Here is a 27,988-nt window from a genome sequence, read left to right on the forward strand (position 1 = left end):
AACATTGCAAATAGATACTACAACTGCAATTTGACTAACATTTTGTGCAAAAGGTAAATAATTTTTTTTTAAAGCGCCTTTAATTGAAAATTTTAGAGTAAATAATAAATTTTTAGATATTTGGCGGTCATCATGGACACCATCTTGAATTTTTCTGTCAGTACCCTAAGTTGAAGTTATCAGATTTATAATTCTACAAATAATAAATTTTGCAAAATATCGCTAGGGGACTATTCATGCATATAGAAATCCACTCCTATATATATATGCACTGTACTTTAAGTTCAAAACTTGAGTCACTGTGTGGATGATCAAGTTCACGATCTATTTTGTCTCTATTTTCGTCAGTATCAACTACAAAATCTGACAGTATGATCATCCTTATTTTTATTATTTTCCTTGTTTTTGTCATGTTTAAACATTTAAGCTTTAACGCCCCTAAATTCCAATTAACTGTCGAGTCATGGTGTCCGTGAATGTAGGTATTAACATTTTCAGTAGGCGTTAAGTTTTTTGTTGTAGATGTAAAAGTCGGTCATACTTAATTTTGAATATTTTTCGAGTGTTTGGTGATCATTGATTCCAATGAGTTTTGGTATTGGCGAGTTAAAATTGCGTTAACATGTTCCATGGGTCTTGATATGACAAGATATATTACACTTTGTTATATCACTGCAAAACGCATCTACGAGTTTATCTCCGTTATTTTGTTTTATATCATTTCTCTCAAGACATCTCGCCTTTAAATAGTTTTTATACCGTGTTATGTTTGTGTAAATTATAAGCAGTCCATTTGTAAAAGGCACCAAATAAATGGAAATGGTGTTGATTACATTCGTTTAATTGCTCATACAAATTAGAAGTGATTGTAAACACATCTTTGGAGACTGTGGAGGCTTAATTGTTTAAGTCTTGTATAAAATTGGCATGAATAAAATCAGAGGTGAGGTACTGTACAGGTAAATTACTCTCTGGTTATAAGTTTGTTGATAGTCTGGGAACAAGAGACTGTTGGTTTTAAATATGCAATGATCAATCTTGTCAGTCCTCCTAAATGTAAGCATGCTTTATTTATAAGCAATATGAGCCGAGTCACGACAAAACCAACGTTATGTGCATCCGCGCAGTCTGATCAGGATCCATGCTGTTCGCTTACAAACCCTATTACAAGAAAGGAAACTGATAGCGAACAGCATGGATCCTGATCAGACTGCGCGGATGCGCAGGCTGGTCTGGATCCATGCTGGTCGCAAACGCATAACGTTGGTTTTGTCGTGACGCAGCTCATATGTTCATGAGAGTAAGCTATCGAAATTTCAGTATTCTTTCAGTTGCTCTATATCCTTGGGAGTAATCTTGTAGGTAACTTACAGGATGTTGATACTGCTATAATACTTTTGTTTTGTGTATTTTGTTTCTTCTATTCTTTTGTATTGTGTGAACTATTGTAAATTGTAATACTTTTTGTACACTGTTGTAAATTGTTATTCTTCCGTATTTTGCATACTGTTTTATGTTGTATTTATATATAAAAAAATGTAAACTGTTATAAGTTGTATTTTTTTTTATTTTGTAAGCTATGCGAACATTAAACCTGATAAAATCCCTTGCATAGTAAAATCGTCCGCTAATGTTTGATACTGTATATTATTCTAAATACGTATTAAAAATGCAGAGGGGACATTTTTTATACGCCTTGTGCAAAAATATATTGACAATTAAAGACAGACGGCAAGTAATTATTTACATCTTTATTTCGGTCAAAATATAAGCGGAAAGAAATGCAATTTTATATACTTATTTACTGTTATGTCCCGGAAGCACTTTAAATATGCCTCAATTGTTACCTCTTACCATAACAAATAACATGATTGTTTTATATTAAGAGCAAAAAGCTATGCAAGTATTTGGTAGAAGTTATCTGTAAACAACATAAGTGCAATGCATTTTATTTTTCTTTGAAGGCAAATGAAAAATATAAAGACTTAAATAAGTCTTTCATAAACGTTTAATGTTTGGCACTGGAAGACATAAAAAGCACTCGGTTGCATTTGTTCCATATATTTATACCGCACGAATACCGGGATATGAAGTTAATTTAATGAAAATAAGGTGAAAACAAAAAGCTTACGGGCGGAAAACAGATGTTTGTTTATGACTAGTCTCCTTTGAAATCATATACATATCACGACAGCAGAAATACACCATTTCTGACATTTGCATGTTTACAGTTTCTAGGAAAAGGTGTTCACTTTAGTCAATGCATTATCTAATTCCTATCGTCTGATGGTTGTGATAGGTCTGTTGGTCGTGAGTTACAGTTTCCAATACAAAACCCACAGTTCACTGTTATAAAGGAGAAACAAATCAGTGTAACATGTATCTACTAGATTCAACAAAATAACAAATATTCATATATCTTCTTACTTTAATTCATTATCTTAGTAAATAGGTACTCCACTAAGGCTGTCTGAAATGACGTGACTGGAAATACTTTGACGTCATGATATTTTGTACCATTTAATGAACGTCTGAACCAATAACTTATGTTATAAGGCTTTTTGATCTCAGTGCGGCTCATTATGCAAGAAAATCCGATATAAATAAGATTAAAATCTAAAATATGCGAGTTCACATATAACAATTAGTTAAGAGAGAAGTGTAAGAGAACAAATCATGTTTGAAATAATAAGAAATCTCAGAATTAAAACGTTTCTGCAAATAAAGATAGGTTATTAAATTTCTCCACTTACTTGCAGCTACAGACATTGTCCTGATTGACCGCTTTCTTTTACTTAGGAATTTTCGTGTCGAGAACACAACGTCGTCATCTTTACAGAATTCAGCAATCTTTTCTCCAAAACGAGATATGTCTGATGTCGGGACAATCTCATTTGAGATACAGGTAAATGTTTGTGTAATGTCGTAGAATCCATCTCTCTGAAATGATAATGTACGTATCTCACCATTAAATTTACTCGCATCTAAACATTACATTCACTCGCATCTAAACATTACATTTACACGTATCTCACCATTACATTTACTCGTATATGTACATTACATTTACACGCATATGTACATTACATTTACTCGCATATGTACATTACATTTACTCGCATATGTACATTACATTTACTCGCATATGTACATTACATTTACTCGCATATGTACATTACATTTACTCGCATATGTACATTACATTTACTCGCATAGGAACATTACTTTAACGCGTATCTCATCTTCACACTTACATTAATAAATATTATCCTCCAATTGTTCTATGTTCTGTCGAGAAACATGTTTTAATCCACAACATAATTATGTTCTTTACAGTCACCATCACTGTATACATATAAACAGTTTTTCCTAATTTTTATTTGTTTGGGTCGTCAGACCAAACAAATAATGGTAGCGAAATTTCAGAGTCTAATGTTGTTAATTGCAAATGCCGAAAGTAGTCCACTTTTTTTGAAGCGGTTACTTCCCTTTTGTATGTACACTAAAGCCGAAAAATTCAGGGGAGATCACTGCGTAAAGATGGTCAAAGACAGGCGCATCAATTTTCAAGCAATGTAATTCCCGAATGGTCGAAGATTTCTAATATTGTTTTATTGTATTTTCTGATCGAAAATAACTAAATACAAAGCGGACATTCAATCTCTGACACAGAAGTTTACGACAAACCTAACAACAAGTAGTTCTCAAAACAGCTTAAAACTAGCGATTTAAAAGAAAGAAATATTTTATTTTGTTACAAGTATCCAACAAATTACAACGCATTTAAAGTTAAACAATAGCGTTGGCTTATAGAATTGTCAATAAATGCACAATTACAAATTACGCGGATGAATATGATTTTATCAATGAAAATACTATTTATTACCGAATACTACACAAACCGAGTAGTGGAATTTATAGGTTCTACATGTCGGACTGTTTGGGCGAGAGGATTTTCGCTAAAATATTTACTTCAATTTTAAACAACAGGTTTACCCTGAACAAAATACCTCGAAATTAATAAGGATTACAAACCCGAAATGCAATGGAAGTTCTAAATTTAGAATGACTTGATATTATTCAGATTTTGTGTGTAACTTCTCCGTGGTTCAGTGGTAACGCGCTCGCTTAGTGAGTGAGAGGTCTGGAGTTCGAATCCCAGTCGAGGAAACTTTTTTTTTTGTTAAATTCTTTTTTAAGTGTTTTTGTTAAGGAAGTAGCCATGATATGCAAGGATAAAGTGTGGCTGTCGTAAAAAATGAACATAAATGATTTTTTGATGCAACTCTAGTTATGCAGAATTCCGTATGTATCAAACTCTGGTGCCTTGCAAAATGAACTATAATACATAAAAATAAACCTATACAGGAAAATGCATACAGATATACAGTTGATTTAGATTGCAAAGATCAGAAAATACCACAGAACTTGCAGCCCTTTGATTCTTTATAAATATAAATGCTTATAGTAAGCTCCAGGATTATTTACATCTGTGTTAAACAACAGTTAAAGTCGTTACAAGCCCTAATTTAGAATAATATGGGTTTCTTCAGCCCGTTCACATATAAATTCACCGTGGCTGAAGGGTTTTCGGGCTCGCTTAGGAAGCGAGAGGTCTGGAGTTCAAATCCCAGTAAAGGTAACTCATTTTTTTCAAATTGTTAAAGTCAAATAAACATTGGATTGAATATCAGTGTTGCAATTAGTCTTATAGCCAATTTAGTACAATTAAAACGCTGGAAAGCATTGATGGCACTATACATATAATCTCACAACTTGCACCTTTCTTACATTCTGAGACCCAAACAAATTCAGCGCCTTCTGTGCTTTGATTATATAATGTTTTCGTTCTCTCGTTTAGCTCAATAGGGAAATTAATAAATTTGTAAACAAGGGGATGCTGGTTCGATCCTCGGGCAAGTCGGAATTTCTCCATGGCAAATGATCTTAGACATTGAGCCTAATGGTCATTTGTTTCTGACATCTGGTCCTATTTAAGTAAGCTTCTTGCAGAACAATTACCGATTTGTTATCCGGGAAAGCCAGTAAGGTGGACTGAGATATGACCAAAACTATGTAAAAATTAGAGTAAAAACAACAAAAAACCTTTGAGTCAAGTGAATTGATGTTGAATGAGACGCAAATTGTATCCCATATTTTCTTATAATGTATAGAATAGTAAAAAATGAAATATATTTACTTTCATTGATGTATTATACATATCTATCATTTCACCAAGTGTATGTCGTGTATGGAAGATATTACATCTTTGGCTTTTGTCATTCCTGATGGCGGTGTAATTCTGTTAAAAGAATTCAGAAAGTAAACACATGTTTTCATGAAAATCGTATAATTATATCATCCGATATAATATATTGTTTATAGTGGTGTTACAGTGTTTCAGTATTGTGGATAATACCTATTTTACAAGAGAATTGCCTTTTAATAGTGTTGGTATAAAAAAAGGCATACCTGTTATTATTTTTTTTAACAAAATTCGAAAATAAATTTGATATTTCTAATGTACTGTATTATATTTTGGAACGTTTTTTTTCTTTCAGTTTGCCCTTAACGGTCCTGGGTTCAAATACCGCGAAAGATTTTGGTTTCTTTATTGTTAGGAAACTATCCAGCAAGCTTACTGTGGTTCGGAATAAAGCACCTGATGTCATCCTTCACCAGTTAAAAGGTCGACCTTATGACCTTTACAGTGTTTCTGTAAATTAAAACCCAACAACACAAACATATTCTTCCATTGCATAATGGTGGGCAATGGTATATATTACAAAATAATAATTAAATTATCCTTAACCAAACCATTAGTAAAACTCACTCGATTAGAGCAATAGTGAATGTAAAGACAAGTATGTAAAAGCGTTCGTGAATATAATTAAATTGACTGATTTTACGTATTATTTTGAAAAACATACCGAGTGAAAGTCATGCAAATTGATGGTTGACATAATTATATCTGACAGAGAATTTATTCTTATCAGCGCATATTGTTCTTGTTTGTCAAACACAGCGTCTTCAACAGCAATCACTTCTCCTCCATAATGAGACTCGAAGCTGTGAAACTGAAGATAAGATAAGTATTGAAATGCAAAAGCAAATTTTGACAAGGAGCAAACCCTAACAAGAGGTATAAACGGTGTAAATTGCAGATTCGGTTTGATGAAGTCTGTTCATAAGATGTACTCAAATAAAACATCAAGGTTGGTGATAAGGTGCAGCCTTGTTTGAGCATAGTGATATCATCGAACCGAATGAATCAGCTACTCATTTCTGAGTCACTAGCTTAAAGGTCGTGATAGATAAATGTATAACAGAAGATATACTCGTATAGGTTTAATTCATTCTCTATTATATTGTCATGTTTGAATAGTGCCTTGTCTAAATAGTGCTTAAGACAATGTTTTTTAGAAAAAATAGGCCTTACCTCTGGGAATGCTCTTGCTGTCACCGTGAGAATGGCAAAAAGAAATACTTTCGTAGAGTCCTGAAATTTATTTGAAGCCAATTTTAAGTATAACAAAATAATTAGGTAACCGTCTATAGCCAGCAATTGAAAGAATTGAAAAGAAAGATTAATAAGATTAATGATTAAAAAAATAACAACACTTATTTATGTAGTTTTTATGACAAAATGATATTTAGACCTTAAAATTAAATGTGTACCCTTATGGCATGTATAAATCTATGTCAGTTACTTAATTTATCGGTTTTAAGCACTTTCAAATACAATTATCTTATAGTTTGTTTGAAAACTGTTTGAAATATGATTAAATTTAGCAATAAACATTCAATGAACAAATCAAATATGCACAGCTTACCATATCTAATTTTAATATTCATGTATATGATTCCTCACTACATAAACAATCCTCGGATAGATAAGGATCAATATAATGTAATATATGTGTGATTGCTTTAGCCTTGTACTTATATATATTTTTACAGACATCAAGTCACATGACTGGCCAGAACATAATAAACAATCTACTTGATGCACATCTGTATACGTCAAAGATGCAGTGTATCACATATGAAAAAAACAATGTTACTTTGCAACTACAAGATGCAAAACATACAAAACGAAGTAGTGTTCACTATGGTGTCTTATATGTGACACGGGCGACATTAGCGGATGCTCAATAAATATAACTTTCAGCCACTAGCTGATAAGCCCGCCTAAATTCACCTGGCATCACCTCTCTGTAGTATCATTAGTAAATAGATTTAGAAACCAAACGGTTGTGTTGTTTAATCTCTCTACCCATGCTTGTCCAGTGCTTGTCCAGTAACTATATATGATATAGCAGACATAACATTAGTGAAACGGGGGGGGGGGGGGGGGGGGGTATAATTATGTCAAAATGCAGTACTTTGCCCTCTGAACATGATTGTGACACTTTATATACACAAAAATTGTCAAGTAATTGCCGTGTGGTTTCGGAAATATTAGATTAAATGGAAATTTTAGAACGATTTACAGTATACAGTTATAAAGGTGCATAACTATGTCAAAATGCAATTTCCAATTGTGAAATTAAATTATGTCCGACGATATCGTATCGCCCGACCCCAATACCCCCCCCCCCACCTTTCTCTTCACCCAGTTAAATAATTTTGGTGGGGTTGAAAAAATAAGGAAAGTTTTAATAATTCAAATTGACTTATTTTAATTGTTATACCTGACATTCACACTTTCGTGATATTTCAAAGCATGACTGTACAGAAATATATGTTTAACAATTAATACTATTTTTGCCTAGGTTAATTTTATAACAACGAGCTTTTTGCCAGAAACATGGCATTTTGCAGATCTTGGCATTTATTTTAAACATATTCCCATTGTCAATGTCTGGTCTTCCAATTCATATTAATAAGATATATTTATAGGCCAATTAAGCGTACGATATACCAATCTTTTGCGATTTTTCAAAAGCATTCTATTTTGGATTTTCTGTTACAGTTTCCAAAATGTTACCCATTGACCATAATAGCTGAGCGCGCCTGTTTTGCATTCCTTGTATTCTCGCAACTAGCAAAGTTATTATGGTTTAGTATTTTGTATCGAAATCAAAGTCATTCTGTCCATTTCTTTACATTATGCCTTTGACACAAATAATTTTATCTTCAGCGCTATTTTCTTTTATAACTTACATGTTCTAAATCCACTATTAATGACAACGTTATAAAACACGTGTTTGCCGGATTTTTTTTTTTATTTTGAGTTTTACTATATTCATTTCTGAGACTTAACGTGCCTTTAATTAAATATATTAACTGATAAAATTTGCCATAGAAAATAAACAAAAACATGTTTCTGTTTAGATGCCTTTTAAACGATGACGGAAAAAAAACAAAAAACAAAAACAGGATATCAGTATAAACGTTTGGTTCATATCAGGAAGAAAAAAATATGGACAAAGGCAGAATGCGGACAAAAGTATCATTGGCTAATTATAAACAAAAATAACTTATCATTATTGAATCTATCTTTGCCATTATTAATATTATTAATATTGTTGTTGTTGTTGTTTTTGTTGTCGCCGTCGTCGTCCTCGTTGTTAATGTTGTTGTTGTTGTGGTGGTGGTGTTTCATGAATTATATCAAAAGTTTATGCTAATAACAACAAGAAGCGATTATATCGCTGTAAGTGTGCTTGTTATCAGACGTCTCAGGAGTTGTGGGTTCGATACATACACGCAACACGACCACGTGACTTATGTGAGAAATATTAGATCTTGTTAGTCCAGACGCATTTGAGATAAAATATATTTATTTAAGCTTTTTACGTTTAATTAGGTTTCAATTTAAACAATTAGATTTTATTGATACAGACGATAATACGTTGCAGAATCATAATCTCGATACTTTGATAAAGGAAAAAACGTAATTTACTAAAGAAAGCTTGTGTCTGATGTTATACAGTGGTAATTTAGAAAGAGGACAATAAAAACTCTTTATAGCAATCATTGTAAAATTTGCAAAAATGTCAAGTTAAATAGATGTACGTGATAAAAAAGTCGATATCACAGTAACAAAATCAAAAACAAAAAAGACAAAATAAACAAGTCCTTGAAAACCACTACTTGATACTTGTGTGCTAATTGTTTTAAAACATAAACAGTAAACAAAATACTTCGCTTTTGTTGTTGTTTTGAATGAATTATAAAAAAGTGTTGCAAATGTATTTTACAAAAAATATTTCGGTACGTTTAAATTACTATTATTCAAGAGGCACTTATTTTAGTGGTTTACATGGATCACATATTCATTGCTTACGTATCAGTGAATACAATGGTCAACTTTGCAGTACTGTTACATTGAAGCATATATTGTTGTTTAACCATTAACAGAATACGCCTGTCAGTAAAATTACACTTAACCATACTGACCAGTTCGAAAAATATAACCTTACTTCTGAGCGCCAAAATTACTTTTGAGCGCCAAAATTGGACGCTATCAAACACAAACCCAGAAAGCTTTCTGCTACCTTGTACTTGTTCACCTTGACTATTGAAACCAATACAAGTCGGTGCTAGGGGGTGTGAGGGGAAGTGACGCCTGTCTATACATCTCAATAACAGACTCAAATCAAGCCTAAAGTCTGCAATTCTTACCTATCCATACATGCGCTCACTCTTCCTGGAGAATCTTCCCATTTCAAAAATTTAATTTTTGATGCAAAAATTAACCTCAATTTGTCACAGATCTGATTTTGATTTTATGTATTGTTTTCAACAGGTCTGGTGAATGTAAAAATAACAAGAAACATTTCGTTAAGAAGATATTTATTGAAGCAGTTCACTCTGTTCACAATATTGTATTTTCATAATCCAAGGTAGACTTTCTTCAAACATAAAATCATGGGTGCAAAAAGGTGTAAACATGTATTTCCAATTACATGTACAAATAGTTAAACTTAAGTCGTTAATGTTAATTATGTAGCGCATTGCTTTATGCATACAGAAGTTTATGAAGCACAAAGTAAAATCTTAATCTATTTTATGTTAACATCACTTAAATTTTAAATTAAAGAAATGATCAAGATTTTCAACTAAGTGCAGGATTTACACATAAGAGGACATTAATGTAACAGTTGCACATCTTCCCTAATTTGGCAGAAAGCCAAGAAAAAAATGTGAAATTGGAGATTTTTATTTTAAAATATATTCTAGGCCATTATAACAAGTTTTGACAATAAAAAAATACTGACATGTATTATCACAGAATAATTGTAACTCACAACAAAAATATGTGATGTATAACAGCATAACAGAATACTAACAATATGTTTTAAACGGGAATAAAAAACATAACAATGAAAAACAAGCAATTATCATAGTATTGCAAGCAATCCATAAGTCCCCTACCGGTAAGAGCCCAAGCAATATTCTGAAGGGCCATTGGCCATTCACTTATGTTCCTATTTTAAGTAAATTTGTTGAAAAAGTTCTTTAAAAGTGATCACAGGAAACAGTTTTTATGTACAGATAGACGGACTAGAGGACACTCTAAAGTTATTTTTTAAACATCCCTGTTATCAAAATATAACATTTTTAAAATCCTATCATGATTGAAGAAGTTGGAGTAAAAATTACCAATTTCTCAAAAAAAAAGTTCAAAAGGGGCATAATTCTGGAAATAGTCTTGCTAGAGTATTGAACACTCACAAATGTTGAGTGATAATAAGAAACATTTATATGAAGTTTGAAGTAGATACATTCAGAAAAAGAAGTTATTAAAAAAAAAAAAACAATTTTTTTTCATGAAAATTTTAAGTTCAAGGGAGGTAATTCTGATAAATTTTGTGCTAGAGTTGTAAACCTTGTCATATATGATGTGGTTGATTACAAGCAACTTATATTTAAAGTTTGAAGAAAATACCTTAAGAAATAAAGAACTTATAGTGAAAAAACTTAATAACTAGAATCAGAAATCTTGAAATTCAGTCTATTTGTTGCCATAGCAACCAGAATTTTCAACATAGGAAGATAAGAAAAGGATGTGCATAATTTCCATACTGCCATATACCCATATGTCAAGTTTCATAAACATATTTTCAGTACTTTTGTGTTATCACTGGATCCAGGTTATGTGTAAAATTTGCCATATTTTCAGTCTATTTATTGCCATAGCAACCAGAATTTTCAACATAGGAAGAAAAGAAAAAGACGTGCATAATCTCCATACTGCCATCTATCCATATATCAAGTTTCATAAAAATATTTTCAGTACTTTTTGCATTATTGCGGGATCCAGGTTATGTGTAAAATTTGCCATATTTTCAGTCTATTTGTTGCCATAGCAACCAGAATTTTCAACATAGGAAGAAATGAAAAAGACGTGCATAATCTCCATACTGCCATCTATCCATATATCAAGTTTCATTAAAATATTTTCAGTACTTTTTGTGTTATCGCGGGATCCAGTTTTGTGGACGGACGGACTGACGGACGGACAGACGGACGGACGGACTGACGGACGGACAGACGGACGGAGGGTAAACCTAAAGTCCCCTCCGGTAAACCGGTAGGGGACTAAAAAATGTGTATTTTCATATCAAAGTTTTATTTCAATGATGCAGCTGAACAGCCTTTAGCTTCAGAACACTAACTAAATTTTGAAAGCAGACAAAAGGTTGGGATGAAACAATGGTGATCTAATTATTTTTTCCAAATATCAAATGGTAAATATTATTGTTTAACTTTTTAGTCAGTAAATTTTATCTAATATATTTTGCAGAAGTGTGCTAACTTATCAGATGAAAATATTGAAGTACGTTTCTTTAAACTTCCAAATTCCCTTGACATGTACTGTCAAAAGAAGTTGATTTTTTACCAAAGTAGCAAATACTAACAATACATTAGCCATTCAGTACATTTTAAGTATATTGTGCATATGATTATGAAAGTCAAACTACCTAGTGACTTTATTATCAAGTTTCTGTACAGACTAATGGTATCTTCATTAAAAAATTCTACAGTGTGCATCAAAAAGACATAAGTCTAACTTGAAAAGACATAAGTCTAACTCGAAAAGACATAAGTCTAACTCGAAAAGTGTATCAATTACTTGATAAGAAAATCCGAAAAGTGTAGAATTTATTTCAAACTGGTTAGAAAATACTTTGAATATAGTATTCAAGCAGTCCTTGCTATGAATGATTAAGACATAAGAAAGTGATATGTATAAAAATATATAAAAACAACTCATATCAGTCTATGAATATATAAAATATAATATTAACATATTGTTGGTGTAAAAACTTCAACATTGATTATAAAAAAGCACAACCGTAAATGTAAAAACTGTTTGTCTACAAAATTAGAGTGCATTTTACAACACAAGGTGAAATACTGTTCATTATTTTGCAAAAACACTTATAACAACATATACGTACATCATTTGTTTATACAACGCCATTTATGCAATAAAATATCTTTATACAAATACTTATGTTAATTTCAATATTCAAATAATTTTTTTTTATTAATCTTAAAGTTTCTTTAAATGTGTTTACTAATAAGAGCAGTCGACATAATTCTAAAAAAATAGATATATCTTAATTAACTATCATGTACTTTTTAACGGATTTACTCAAATAAAAAAAACAGATTCAAATTCATAATCTTTCAAAACTATTTTTTCTTTTTGTGTAATTGCTCTTTAAAATACCTAAAACTTGCTTTAATAAGCCTTACAAATTGTATAACTGAATCAGTACACCAGTCCCTAAAAATGTATCCATTGGTCAATTTCAAATTCACATTTAAAATTATAACCAATCAAATGTTGTAAAATATGGCGGATTCATCAGTCTAAAAGAGCAACGTTTCAATTGGTCAACTTCAAAGTAACCTTTAAAATTAACCAATCAAATGCTGTAAATTGTGACTGATTCACGAAATTGCCAATGTTACAATAATGAAGTATCATGTACAAACTACAACAATTTAACAATGATATATCAATTCCTTCCATTCATTCCACACTGCAGCGTTTTGAGAAAAAATAAAAACAACAACAGATATTATAAACATTATATATAAACACAACAAAGACAAAACGTATATAAAATAACAGTAACACATTTATGACTCAGTCATTGTAATAAACATTGCATGTAAAATTTTACTTCAAAACAAGGGAGACAACCAATTCTCTATCTAAATATATATCATTATTAACCAATCTTATAAAATATAAAAAAAATACAAAAACACAAGATGCAAGTAATTCCTACACCAGTGCTTAGTTAACACACATGTGCAAAAATATATATAAAAATATAGAGAATAATTATACATTCGATAGTTTTGATTTTATAATCTTAATTTAGATTAATGCTGATGAACTATTGTTACTGCTTACCCATTTTTGATTCTAAATCTAATACTGAGAAGCTTGCCCAATTTGAAAACACAGTCAGACATTGCTGCTGATTTATTTTTGATTCTATTTTTTTTATAGTCTTACCTGTTTTTCAAACTGAAATAAGCTGATACTGATGAACTACAATGTTTAACATTATCCATTTTTAAGTTTAACTTAATAAAACTAATAATGACTAAATTTCTCTGTCAATTATTTCCCAACCTTAGGCTTCAGGACTTAGGCTTATTGCTTTCAATGAATGCCGCCTTTCCTTGTAGATGTTGTTTATCACATCTTATTGAACCAATACTGATGAAATATCTCGTTTCAGTTATTGCTCTACATATGATATCTGTAACTTCATAACTATCTATTATCATATAATGCTTACCCATTTTGTTTATACACAATACTGCTTGGTAAATCTTTACAAATGAACAACACAAATACAAATTTTGCCCCCCATATATCACAGGAAACATTCATAATAGGCATAAGGAGCAGGACTCATGTTGGTATGAAATAAAACAAATGGCAACATAGAGAAACCCTATGTATGAAGATAACAGAATTGACACAAAGTTAAATGAGAAATTATTGGTCATCAGAAAGTCCTTCCTCTAAAAATTTATTGCCAAAAAACTACATTGCAATAAGAAAGAAATCACAGAGGAAGAACTTATTTGATCGATTGTAATGCTGTAAAAATGTTTTGTTTAATACTGACACGAAAAAGTTGTTTTGTGTCTGGTCTCTAAAAAGGGGGGTAGTAATAATCATTTTTTTTTTGTCCTAAATTTTATGTATACAAATACATATTTTAAAGGAAAGTGGAAAGGAAAAACAAAAGTCTATGATCAACATTTAAAATGAGTACCATAGGGAAAACCAAAACAAGACTTTTTTGTGGCCTGACATGCATTGAATCATTGAATTGAACTTCAGCTATCAGAATCTGTATCGTTGCGATTAAAATTTGAATTTCCTTTTAAAAGCGAAAATGGCCAACCATCTACCCGAAATTAATTCTATTATGAATGTAATGTACGAAATGTAGATGGCAGCAAGCAAAAATATCTAAATACACTCTTTAATACTAGCATCACTTTTGAGCTTATACAGATAAAAAAAATCTTTAATTCAAAAGTAAGTATTTATGTTTATTAATCTTTAACATTTGTAACTGCATAGAAGTTAAATGGATGAAAGACAGTGTTTAATGCTGTAAGTGAAATTTGAATGGCAGTTTTCATAAGAAGTAACCATTTTGATATACAGTTAAACAGACTAAATGACTGTGTGCAGAATGATTGATTCTCTGGGTAAATGTTTCAAAATTTTGGAACCAGTCTGTAAATGGTACAATATGATTGGTAAATTCAAAATTTGAATATTCAAATTCAGCCAATCAGATGAGAGAGGTTTAGACTAGTCTCCATATCTGTGTATGAGTTTATTCTAAAACACTGGCTCTCCAGCTTTCATATGTTTTGTATATCAACTTATGTCCAGAGGTTTCAAGGAATGTCTATTTTCTTTAAACAGGTAAAACAACATCACAGTAAAACAAAGGAAATAACAAAATATATTGAGACATTTTTCTATATTTAGTCCACCTTATTTGCAATGACTTCTTCCAATTTGTTGATTTGATTGAAAGGGTTACATGGAGGTACAAGAGTGACCATCTTTGACATCTTACCCCCGCGGTTGTATCCTTGGTTGGCAGAGTCCGTAACTGGCTTCTCTCTGTAACATTTAATGATGAAAATATAAAATTGTGCTCATGTTTATATGACCATTATTGATATATGAAATACAAGTCTAAGAAAATAAATCAATATACTTTAAATTTTTTTTACTGAAAGTAACTTTAATCATAATAACTTATCCACATGCATGTTTCACTTTTATATCAAATATACAGCTACAGTTGACTGTTTTTCATAAAATATTGTTTGCTCAAGGTGTTTATTCAAAATTTATGAAAATCATTTCAATCATAATTATACTTAAAGGGAGACAACTCAAATTTCTTTATCAAAATTTATATACAACCAAGTCTTCCTGTTCCCTACGAACTAACTGTTTTTTAAACGTTTACCAAAATTGTTTTACTGTAACACGAAATTTAAATTATTCTTTCAAATTCTGAGCGTTTAGCTCAAAGAGAAAAAAGAATCAAAATGGTTTCAACAACCAGAATGTTTTACCTGTAAACAAGCTAAACAACAACAACATAGAAAATGTTTGCCCTTAACCTTTCGAATTTGTGATATTGATGTGTTTTGCTTTGAATTTGAAACAGACTATCAAATGTGTAAGAGATTTCAATATCAAAATAAACTAGAATGTCAGAACAGTGTACTCATCTATTCTCTGTGCTTGAAAGTAACACCAGAGCCTTGATAATTAAAAAAAATAAGTTCAAAAAGGGTCATACTTCTATTAAAATCCAAGTTATGGAGTTATAGTCCCTGGCCAATGACCTCCTATTTTTCTCTCAAATAAGTTTGTGAAGTTTCAATCCATTACCTTCAGCTTTGGAGATACCAACTTGCATGCAAAAACAACCTAGGTTGAAGCTGATGCCTCTATGAGTATAACAGCTCTCCCTATTCTTCAAATAGTTGGGCTAAAAATAAAACTTTATGTACCGACCCTGTTGCTCTATACTGGTTGTAATGGCATATCACTCACAGTTCCACAAATTTAATGTTAAACTTATGATACCTATAATGCCTAGACAAAAGAGCAAAATAGTTGCAAAAAAAATTGAAAAAGAAAAATGTCATACTTATGAACAAGTTTAGTAGTGGCCTGACTGTTTGGAGGGTGAGGTGCACTGTGAGCGGGGGCATACTGTCCTCTAAATAGTGTACAACCCTGGTAGCCAGGTATGTTTGGTTTACTGAAATATAAAAAATATATACATTTATAAATATGATTATGTGATATCTGAACATGGTCTGAACAGTTTGCTTCTCTCACAGTGCTTATCCTTAAAATTTTCCTTACAAAATAACGGTTTTGTCTAGATTTAAACATCCATCCAAAATAGGAATTTGCGATATTCAGACTGAAATGAGCCGCACCATGACAAAACCAACATAATGGGTTTGCGACCAGCATGGATCCAGATCAGCCTGAGCATCCGCGCGGTCTGATCAGGATCCATGCTGTTCGCTTACAAGCTCTATTACAAGTAGAGAAACTGATGGCGAACAGCATGGATCCTAATCAGAGTGAGCAGATGCACAGACTGGTCTGGATCCATACTGGTCGCAAACGCACTATGTTGGTTTTGTCATGGCATGGCTCAAATTAATCTCATGACAAGTAACGAGCATTAGAAATGAAAATTTTCACATTGTTCAAAGACTAATTTCAATACAAGTAACAAGTAATTGAAATGAGAGATATGTCCATTCTGTATAGTTTTAGCAGTCTGGTTTTAGGCCTGAATCAATCTATAAATGTGGTGTTTCATCATTTTTTTGTGAATAAAATACAGTACATTTGTACTTATATAAATTTTTTCAAAATAAATCAGACTTTCATAAAAAATGGGACTTAAATACTGAAATCAAAAGGAAGAACTTACTGTGATGTTTCACTATAGCGTGGTATGTTGACCCGTTTCACTGTAAAAGGTTTGAACTCTATACTAGCATTGTCCAACTCCTCCAGGTTCACTGCCCCCACACCACCTCCATACCCTGGTATATGTTGTTTCCTAGGTGGCTGACTACAGCTACATATACAAAAAGCGCATGTATAAAGTTATATTCCTAACATTTCTAGGTTTCTAAAATGATTTGCAATATTTAATGTTGACATACAAATGACGCTTTTAAGGCTCCGTACAATTCGGGTACTGCAAATGGTATTGCACGACCGTGCATATATTTTGAAGTGATGTCATTTGCATCATGAAAACTATGTAAAGACAACTAAATGTAAGCTTTACACTATTAGCGCGCAAATGAAAAATGACTCTTTTTCACTTTAAACAGTCATTATTTTCACTATGTGATAAATAAAATATTATATCCGTGCAGGTTTATTACTGAATTTATTGAACTTGTGAATATAATAATATATTATGCTTGCCAGAGGCTCGCATAATATGATTTTATTCAAATTGTTTTTTGTGTGTGCAGAATTAATAAGTACAATCTTTGATTTTCAAGACAACACTTTGTTAAGCTACTAAATCTCTATTCAAACCATCATTATAAAATTGAGTGTGATTTAAGACTAAAATCTTAATTTAAAAAGGGTCAATAATAAGCATTACACATAATCAGAAATAAATGGATAATTATAATACTACAAATGCAGAATGCTTACTGTGTATGTAAGAAAAAAAAGGATTTGTAACTTACAAAACAATAGGAGCAGTCTTATAGTAAGCATTTCTTTTCTGAAACCAGTCCCATGATCTACCTGCATTCTGTAAATATCATGAATTATGTTTACTATTTATAGAAAAAATAAATGCATAATCAAATTTCATGCCATGTGTATGTTCAAAGATGTAATTGCTCTACACTTTGTCATCAGGCAAACAATAATCTCAAGTCATTCATGCAGCTAATGATAAACTGCCTAAAGGTATCATTGAAGTATACTCAGCCACATACATCTACATACCGCAATGTATGGAATATCAAATTCCGAATGCTTAAACATGTTAAAGAAATTGAAGGTGTCATCTTATACAATGTAGAGCATCTTGATTATCATTAGCATGTTCTCCTATTTGACCAATACTTTATGTTTAAGAGAATGAAAAACTCAAGTGATAATAAATAGGCATGACATCCAGGGACATGTTGTAAAACATTAACAATAAGCACACACCTTAGCATACATAATACCAAATTTACAGAGTAACATCAATAAAGAATATCTTGTGTAGCATTAAGAATTGAAGTTGGAATAAAACTTTAAAGATGCTATCTTTGACTCAATTCATGAGCCATTGCCCAAATCTACAACAAGGATTCTGGTGAAAACATGCACTTGGCTACCTTCATTCATCCTTTTACAGCCAGGTGTAAACATAATAAAATTCAAAATGCCTAGTGATCAATGTCCAAACCACAGTTGTATTGAGCAATCAATTAAGGTACATTTGTAGTTAGTATGAATAACTATGAATCATTGTGAAAAATCAGCATATTATGCCTTCTTCTGGATTTAACAAAGTTTAAAATCTTAAAGGAATTAAAAGATCACACTCCTTTAGAGTTTCAAAGTTTTATAAAGGATATAAATGATCACACGGAACAGGGAATACTTTATCACATACGTATACATGTTTTAAGTATTAGATTAAATAATCTGTTTATCACAAATAACTGAACAGGTTCAATGTGAAGGTTATAATGGACTTACCTGCCATTCTTGTGCAGCAGGATCATATCTATGTAAGGTATATGTTTGTGAGATCATATCTTACCTGCCATTCTTGTGCAGCAGGATCATATCTATGTAAGGTATATGTTTGTGAGATCATATCTTACCTGCCATTCTTGTGCAGCAGGATCATATCTATGTAAGGTATATGTTTGTGAGATCATATCTTACCTGCCATTCTTGTGCAGCAGGATCATATCTATGTAAGGTATATGTTTGTGAGATCATATCTTACCTGCCACTCTTGTGCAGCAGGATCATATCTATGTAAGGTATATGTTTGTGAGATCATATCTTACCTGCCATTCTTGTGCAGCGGGATCATATCTATGTAAGGTATATGTTTGTGAGATCATATCTTACCTGCCACTCTTGTGCAGCAGGATCATATCTATGTAAGGTATATGTTTGTGAGATCATATCTTACCTGCCACTCTTGTGCAGCAGGATCATATCTATGTAAGGTATATGTTTGTGAGATCATATCTTACCTGCCATTCTTGTGCAGCGGGATCATATCTATGTAAGGTATATGTTTGTGAGATCATATCTTACCTGCCATTCTTGTGCAGCGGGATCGTATCTATGTAAGGTATATGTTTGTGAGATCATATCTTACCTGCCATTCTTGTGCAGCGGGATCATATCTATGTAAGGTATATGTTTGTGAGATCATATCTTACCTGCCATTCTTGTGCAGCAGGATCATATCTATGTAAGGTATATGTTTGTGAGATCATATCTTACCTGCCATTCTTGTGCAGCAGGATCATATCTATGTAAGGTATATGTTTGTGAGATCATATCTTACCTGCCATTCTTGTGCAGCGGGATCATATCTATGTAAGGTATATGTTTGTGAGATCATATCTTACCTGCCATTCTTGTGCAGCAGGATCATATCTATGTAAGGTATATGTTTGTGAGATCATATCTTACCTGCCATTCTTGTGCAGCAGGATCGTATCTATGTAAGGTATATGTTTGTGAGATCATATCTTACCTGCCATTCTTGTGCAGCGGGATCATATCTATGTAAGGTATATGTTTGTGAGATCATATCTTACCTGCCATTCTTGTGCAGCAGGATCATATCTATGTAAGGTATATGTTTGTGAGATCATATCTTACCTGCCATTCTTGTGCAGCGGGATCATATCTATGTAAGGTTTATGTTTGTGAGATCAATATCTTTCCTGCCATTCTTGTGCAGCGGGATCATATCTATGTAAGGTATATGTTTGTGAGATCATATCTTACCTGCCATTCTTGTGCAGCGGGATCGTATCTATGTAAGGTATATGTTTGTGAGATCATATCTTACCTGCCATTCTTGTGCAGCGGGATCGTATCTATGTAAGGTATATGTTTGTGAGATCATATCTTACCTGCCATTCTTGTGCAGCGGGATCATATCTATGTAAGGTATATGTTTGTGAGATCATATCCGGTCTCTCCTCCAGTGTCGAGGTTGGTGCCCACTGCTTTGGAGGTAACATTGTATCCCATGGCACTTCTTCAAAAGCTCTAATAGATAAAAAATTATATTTTTTTCGATATATTATAACTATCAATTCAGATTATATGTAGTTATGTCATAAGAATTGCCAGTCATGTGGTTTGAAAGTCCAGTTAGGGCAAGCCAATTTTTAAAGTTCTAATTATAGATAAAAGGTTATATTTTTTTCTAAAATTTATAACTTTAAAATTCAGACTAGTAATCTCAAGAATTGCTAGCAGCATGGGTTTAAATTCAGTCAGGGGCAAGCCATTGTTTCCTTGAGCAAGACACTTTACACTAATTGCTGAGTAATTACTGGGTCCTGAGGAACCAATTTGAGTGTTTCTGTACAAATGTATTTCCAAAGCAAACAAGCTAAAATAAATAATGTTTAAGAACTATTTAAAATATAATATGTCACACTTAAATTATGGTCATGATTAAATCAATCTTGATTAACTAGCCTGCACAGTTAAATATGCATGTATGAAGTCTATGTTTAATGAAGGTCAAAAGTGGCGACAATTTAACTTCATGCAATTTATAAGCAAAAGATATGAATTTTGAGCCAAATATAGGTAATTGTGCATGAGAAACTTAATGTACAGGACAAACCAGAACAATATGAGAAAAGGACATAGCCCTGAAAAGAGCTTTTCCGGGTGCCAAGCAAAGGTAACGACAGTTAACTTACTTTTGAGTTGAAGTACTATATTGGTATTTCATTGCAAGATGATCACGGCCCTCTTTGCTCTGTTCTGATGGAGGCTTTTCTACAAACATTGACTGAAATAAAAGGGAGATTAAAAAGTTGATTATGGAAAATCTTTCACAATCATTGTAATATATGATCCAATATAAGATAAAATAATATCAGATTCTGAAGAAAGATCCTGGATTTAATAATAGCAAATAAATAATAACATGACATATCATATGCTTTCAAAATTAAATTTTAATCTTTAATTGATTCAATGTCTCCTTCTTTGACATTGTAACATACATATAACAAAATAGAAAGAAAACTTATTTTGTTTAATAGTAAAAGAATTTCATTTTAAAAAGTGCTCAAGACATTCACATAGATATTGAATGTGCCAAGCATCATCTTATACAACTAAACAAAATCATTTCATTTTTTATAAATAACTAATTACATATTTCATAGTTTTACATTTTATTAGCATCTTGAAATATTTGCTTTAAAAACTGATGACTGAAAATAAATGGATTTTATCTTTCTGACCAAAAGCAGTGAATTAAGTTTAACTTGGCTATAAACGGTTACATGTATCAGTAGATCAGGCCTGCTACATGTACATCATGTATATGTATGTGACTGTGTTAACAGTTCACCAAGTATTTCAATTTAGTATTTTGATATTGATAATTATCTCTTATTCTCACAAAAAGAGAGTGGACAATTTCAAACCAGGAAAATTGTGAATACAGTGATCGGTTTGATAATGATAGTAAATATGTTGTTTATTTTACAAAGTTGATAAAGAAAAACAGTGTAAACCTTTGCTCTTCTCATATCCAAAGCTTCTTTGGGAGGGTGTCTTGGGTCATGAGCACTTGTCCATCCTTTGTAAAGAAAAAAGAATATACTGATTAGCAAATGATTATAATAATATTATCACTGATTATTTTTACCAATATTAACCCTTAATGTTTCAATTTGATACTTATATCTTATTTCTAATCTAATTTTCACAATAATTCTAACAAGAGCTGTCGGTAGGACAGCAACGCTCGACTATTCTTAGTGCTTGATAGTAAAAAAAAAATGCTTGATAGAGTTACCTCCTCCTATTTACAGGTTGGGGTCATGATGGTGAACAAGTGTGTTAAGTTTCAAAGCCATATGTCAATGGACTTTGAAAATATTTGAACTATTACAAAAACTTTAACGTAAATTCTAAGTCGAACAAGAGCTGTCGGTAGGACAACAACGCTCGACTATTCTTAGTGCTTGATAGTAAAACAAAATGCTTGATAGTGTTACCTCCTCCTGTTTACAGGTTGGGGTCATGATGGTGAACAAGTGTGCAAAGTTTCAAAGCCATATGTCAATGGACTTTGAAAATATTTGAACTATTACAAAAACTTTAACGTAAATTCTAAGTCGAACAAGAGCTGTCGGTAGGACAGCAACGCTCGACTATTCTTAGTGCTTGATAGTAAAACAAAATGCTTGATAGAGTTACCTCCTCCTGTTTACAGGTTGGGGTCATGATGGTGAACAAGTGTGCAAAGTTTCAAAGCCATATGTCAATGGACTTTGAAAATATTTGAACTATTACAAAAACTTTAACGTAAATTCTAAGTCGAAAAAGGGGCATAATTCTGTCAAAATGCTTGATAGAGTTACCTCCTCCTGTTTACAGGTTGGGGTCATGATGGTGAACAAGTGTGCAAAGTTTCAAAGCTATATGTCAATGGACTTTGAAAATATTTGAACTTTTACAAAAACTTTAACGTAAATTCTAAGTCAAAAAAGGGGCATAATTCTGTCAAAATGCTTGATAGAGTTACCTCCTCCTGTTTCCAGGTTGGGGTCATGATGGTGAACAAGTGTGCAAAGTTTCAAAGCCATATGTCAATGGACTTTGAAAATATTTGAACTATTACAAAAACTTTAACGTAAATTCTAAGTCGAAAAAGGAGCATAATTCTGTCAAAATGCTTGATACAGTTACCTCCTCCTGTTTACAGGTTGGGGTCATGATGGTGAACAAGTGTGCAAAGTTTCAAAGCCATATGTCAATGGACTTTGAAAATATTTGAACTATTACAAAAACTTTAACGTAAATTCTAAGTCAAAAAAGGGGCATAATTCTGTCAAAATGCTTGATAGAGTTACCTCCTCCTATCTACAGGTTTGGGTCATGATAGTGAACAAGTGTACAAAATTTTAAAGCTATATGTCAATGGACTTTGAACATATTGAAACTATTACAAAAACTTTAACGTAAATTTTAAGTCAAAAAAGGGGCATAATTCTGTCAAAGTGATTGAAACAGTTACCTCCTCCTGTCTACAGGTTGGGGTCATGATTGTGAACAAGTGTGTAAAGTTTCAAAGCCATATGTCAATGGACTTTGAAAATATTTGAACTATTACAAAAACTTTAACATAAGTGGTTAAGCCGACGCCGACGCTCGGGTGACTGCAATAGCTCTACTTATTCTTATCGAATAGTCGAGCTAAAAAGGGGCATAATTCTGTCAAAATGCTTGATACAGTTACCTCCTCCTGTCTACAGGTTGGGGTCATGATGGTGAACAAGTGTGCAAAGTTTCAAAGCCATATGTCAATGGACTTTGAAAATATTTGAACTATTACAAAAACTTTAACGTAAATTCTAAGTCGAAAAAGGGGCATAATTCTGTCAAAATGCTTGATACAGTTACCTCCTCCTGTCTACAGGTTGGGGTCATGATGGTGAACAAGTGTGCAAAGTTTCAAAGCCATATGTCAATGGACTTTGAAAATATTTGAACTATTACAAAAACTTTAACGTAAATTCAAAGTCGAAAAAGGGGCATAATTCTGTCAAAATGCTTGATACAGTTACCTCCTCCTGTCTACAGGTTGGGGTCATGATGGTGAACAAGTGTGCAAAGTTTCAAAGCCATATGTCAATGGACTTTGAAAATATTTGAACTATTACAAAAACTTTAACATAAATTCTAAGTCAAACAAGAGCTGTCGGTAGGACAGCAACGCTCGACTATTCTTAGTGCTTGATAGTAAAAAAAATGCTTGATAGAGTTACCTCCTCCTGTTTACAGGTTGGGGTCATGATGGTGAACAAGTGTGCAAAGTTTCAAAGCCATATTGTCAATGAACTTTGAAAATATTTGAACTATTACAAAAACTTTAACGTAAATTCTAAGTCGAAAAAGGGGCATAATTCTGTCAAAATGCTTGATAGAGTTACCTCCTCCTGTTTACAGGTTGGGGTCATGATGGTGAACAAGTGTGCAAAGTTTCAAAGCCATATGTCAATGGACTTTGAAAATATTTGAACTATTACAAAAACTTTAACATAAATTATAAGTCGAAAAAGGGGCATAATTCTGTCAAAATGCTTGATAGAGTTACCTCCTCCTGTTTCCAGGTTGGGGTCATGATGGTGAACAAGTGTGTAAAGTTTCAAAGCCATATGTCAATGGACTTTGAAAATATTTGAACTATTACAAAAACTTTAACGTAAATTCTAAGTCGAAAAAGGGGCATAATTCTGTCAAAATGCTTGATAGAGTTACCTCCTCCTGTTTACAGGTTGGGGTCATGATGGTGAACAAGTGTGCAAAGTTTCAAAGCCATATGTCAATGGACTTTGAAAATATTTGAACTATTACAAAAACTTTAACGTAAATTCTAAGTCGAAAAAGGGGCATAATTCTGTCAAAATGCTTGATAGAGTTACCTCCTCCTGTCTACAGGTTGGGGTCATGATGGTGAACAAGTGTGCAAAGTTTCAAAGCCATATGTCTATGGACTTTGAAAATATTTGAACTATTACAAAAACTTTAACATAAGTGGTTACGCCGACGCCGACGCTCGGGTGACTGCAATAGCTCTACTTATTCTTATCGAATAGTCGAGCTAAAAAGGGGCATAATTCTGTCAAAATGCTTGATACAGTTACATTCTCCTGTCTACAGGTCGGGGTCATGATGGTGAACAAGTGTGCAAAGTTTCAAAGCCATATGTCAATGGACTTTGAAAATATTTGAACTATTACAAAAACTTTAACATAAGTGGTTACGCCGACGCCGACGCTCGGGTGACTACAATAGCTCTACTTATCCTTATTGAATAGTCGAGCTAAAAACTGGAAACAAAGTGATTATACCCTCGGAAGCATTAATCATTGTGATCCCTTGGAAGCATTAATCACAACAAAATTATTTGAAAATTGCAGACTCGGTTTGATTGAGTCTGTACATGAGGGATAATGAATAAGTGCAACATCCCTCACGCCCCCAAGTATATTCATGATATTGAAGCACTGATAAATGCTATAAAATTTAAAACTTTAAGATTAATCTGAAATATATTCAATTTGCTTTGAGTGTGAGTTAAAAAATAGCTTCTCACACCCTTCTAATATTATATATTTAATAAGATGGATTGAATCTTTGATTTAAAAACATGATTATAAAACAAGATGAATGAATATTTGTTATCTTCCACAGACATCATAAATCTTAAATTGGAGATCATTATCTAACTATGAATTCAAATATTATTTATCTAAACTTATTGCAATTATACATACGGTAAATTGATATTACCAGTAAATCATTATCTTAAATTTACAACAGATACTGCATGTCCTACTTAAGATATAAGATCACAATAAATACCAAAACAAAACACTTTACTTTGTATATTTCTATCTGTAAATTAAAGATGGTTCAATAATTGATTTGAATATATTAGACTGCTATTGTGAATTCTTAAAATGTCAATAGACCATTGCTACATCAGATTATACCATGTATTGATTGTGTGCAACTGTGAAATATTTGATACATCTGATATTTATCATTTAAGGTATGAGCCACCTAATGCATTACCTCCACTTTGAAGAGTACTCAAATAGGCTAGAACTACTGTCAACTGCATTGAAACTGAGGGGTGCTGGTTCAAGCCCCAGAAGAGGCAACTTTTTTTTTCTTTTTTTTTTTTTTCTTTGATCATTTTTTGTGTCTCTCAGATCACTCTTGATAAGAAAAAAGTGTTTCATTTAAATTATAAGATTATTATTGGTATTTTTTTTTCTAAATTGTGCAAAATTTATTATAAAATATGGTACCTGATATTTTCAAAGTCTAATAAAATAAAAACAAGACGGTAAAAGTATTTTATATTTGACAAGTGCATCCAATATACTTTTAAGAAAATTTATCCAAACTTTGAAAACAGCCCCTGATTTGAGTAAATTTTAGGGATATTTTGAATAAGGCCCTCCAAGTAGACAAATGATCAAACAACTACTTAAAATGGGTGGGGTAGGATAACATTTATATACATATTTCAAACATTTTGAGTAGAAACAATAATTTTGATGGGTCATTTGTTAGCTGAATGCTATTATTTGTTTCTAAAATATTTTCTATAGGAAAACATTATTTCATAATGATTATATAATAGAATAATTAGAGTTTCTAATTTCTAAAAAAGAGCCCTTCTAATAGCCAAGTTTTACTTTAGAAAAATCTCCCTAACTTGCAAACCATACGGTAAACTTTGTTTAAATTTTGCATTCTTGTGTCTTTTAAGGTATATAACTGACCTATGTTGTCAATTTTATAGTTCCTTATAGTGCCCATTAGGAGGCTCATACCTTAAATTTTATATCATTAAAAACATTTGTTGCCATAGTTATTTATGAGGTGTTTTTTCTTTAAAATAATTTCAGATTCGCCAAGGTGATACATATTTACTTACACGCACAATTGAAGTAAAAGAGCAAATAAAAATTTCAGCTTCAAATGTAATTGCAAAATCATACACATAATAAATAATTTGTAAGTTCCCTGAGGACTGTGTTGATTTTTTGTCTATGCTGATGTTACCCAATATTTAATTTTATTAGAGCTACATGTATCTTGTGGCACCTTGTCTGCTTATATCAGTATCAAAAACAGACAATATAATCTAAATTTTAGCATTAATTGTCTACTTGGTGAAACTCGTGATTTGTATTAATTAGTAATCAAAACAGCCAATATTATATATAAATCAACATTGCAGCATAGACAGTGTTACTACATGTATGTTATGTGTCAGCCCAAATCTGTCACTTTAAATTATGATGTAAATCAGTCTTAACAAATGAATAGAATTCTTAAAAATTGCTTAAAATTATTAAAACTGGGATCAATTCTATAAAGATGTGCAAATGTGCATACTAAATACAACAGTATATCTAATATATTAATACCCACCACCTAGCTGTGATCTTATCCATATGTCAGATGTTTTTCTGCTATTCCATGCAGAGGGTGCACCTGGCTCATAGGTATTGGATCGACGCAGCTCAGGGGGCGCAGCCCTCTCATTCTTCCTATCCGAGTCTTTTGCTACGGGCGGTGCAGATTGAGGAGTATCACTTAATTGAACTAAAGATTTAATTTTCTGGTGACCCGTGTTGCGATCAACATCCCCACCAGCACTGACAAAACCTGATACAGGGTCAACAATGTTATCGTAACTACGGTATGGTGCTTCAGCCCTATGATCCCCATTATCATTCCATTTTTTAAATGATATGTTTTTCAAATCTTCCTGAAAAGAGTCTACATCCTGGCGACCAGTTAATGAGGGAAATTTCATGTGCCGTATGCGCCTCTTTTCCTCAATCTGATGCACAGCATGACCACCTGCATTTGCATCAGTGTAAAGATAGGTTTTAAAATGTGGTCTACTTCTAAAAGTAGAATCTGCTAAGACAGGGCCTGAAGAAATTACTTCTGTCATGATTAAGATTAAAAAGTATAATTTTCTAGCATATACAAGTTTATCTAATGGAAATCTAAAACTGTCACTTAAGTTTAGCCATTAAATCTCCAATGCAATTTTATACATTATTCCCTGTACACCATTACTTTTCCGAACAGGTGTAAACTTCCTTGTTACCCTGAGACACGACGGAA

The 27,988-nt window shown here is 32.2% G+C and overlaps 2 protein-coding genes across 3 annotated transcripts; both read right to left on the minus strand.

Moving 5' to 3' along the window:
• Nucleotides 1-1,736: 1,736 nt before the first annotated feature.
• LOC132751353 (uncharacterized) lies at nt 1,737-6,989 on the minus strand. Of its 2 annotated transcripts, XM_060741515.1 has the most exons (6): nt 6,834-6,987; nt 6,440-6,499; nt 5,931-6,077; nt 5,201-5,302; nt 2,754-2,940; nt 1,737-2,346 (listed from the first exon to the last, which is right to left on the minus strand). In XM_060741515.1, the coding sequence occupies exons 1-6, from the start codon at nt 6,834-6,836 to the stop codon at nt 2,270-2,272; spliced, it is 576 nt and encodes a 191-aa protein (XP_060597498.1). In that variant the 5' UTR covers nt 6,837-6,987; the 3' UTR covers nt 1,737-2,269. The 2 variants fall into 2 exon arrangements, with proteins under 2 accessions (XP_060597498.1, XP_060597499.1); XM_060741516.1 differs by lacking the exon at nt 5,201-5,302 and having other exon boundaries at nt 6,834-6,989.
• A 2,795-nt stretch (nt 6,990-9,784) lies between these two features.
• Nucleotides 9,785-27,952, minus strand: LOC132751356 (protein SPMIP7-like). Its single transcript, XM_060741520.1, has 8 exons — nt 27,281-27,952; nt 21,835-21,899; nt 21,007-21,098; nt 20,200-20,338; nt 17,776-17,843; nt 16,992-17,141; nt 16,185-16,298; nt 9,785-15,136 (listed from the first exon to the last, which is right to left on the minus strand). The coding sequence occupies exons 1-8, from the start codon at nt 27,810-27,812 to the stop codon at nt 14,995-14,997; spliced, it is 1,302 nt and encodes a 433-aa protein (XP_060597503.1). The 5' UTR covers nt 27,813-27,952; the 3' UTR covers nt 9,785-14,994.
• Between the last annotated feature and the right edge of the window lie 36 nt (nt 27,953-27,988).

This window comes from Ruditapes philippinarum, unplaced genomic scaffold (genome assembly GCF_026571515.1).
Source record: "Ruditapes philippinarum isolate M1 unplaced genomic scaffold, ASM2657151v2 ctg468_1_1_1_1, whole genome shotgun sequence".
Classification (NCBI taxonomy): domain Eukaryota; kingdom Metazoa; phylum Mollusca; class Bivalvia; order Venerida; family Veneridae; genus Ruditapes; species Ruditapes philippinarum.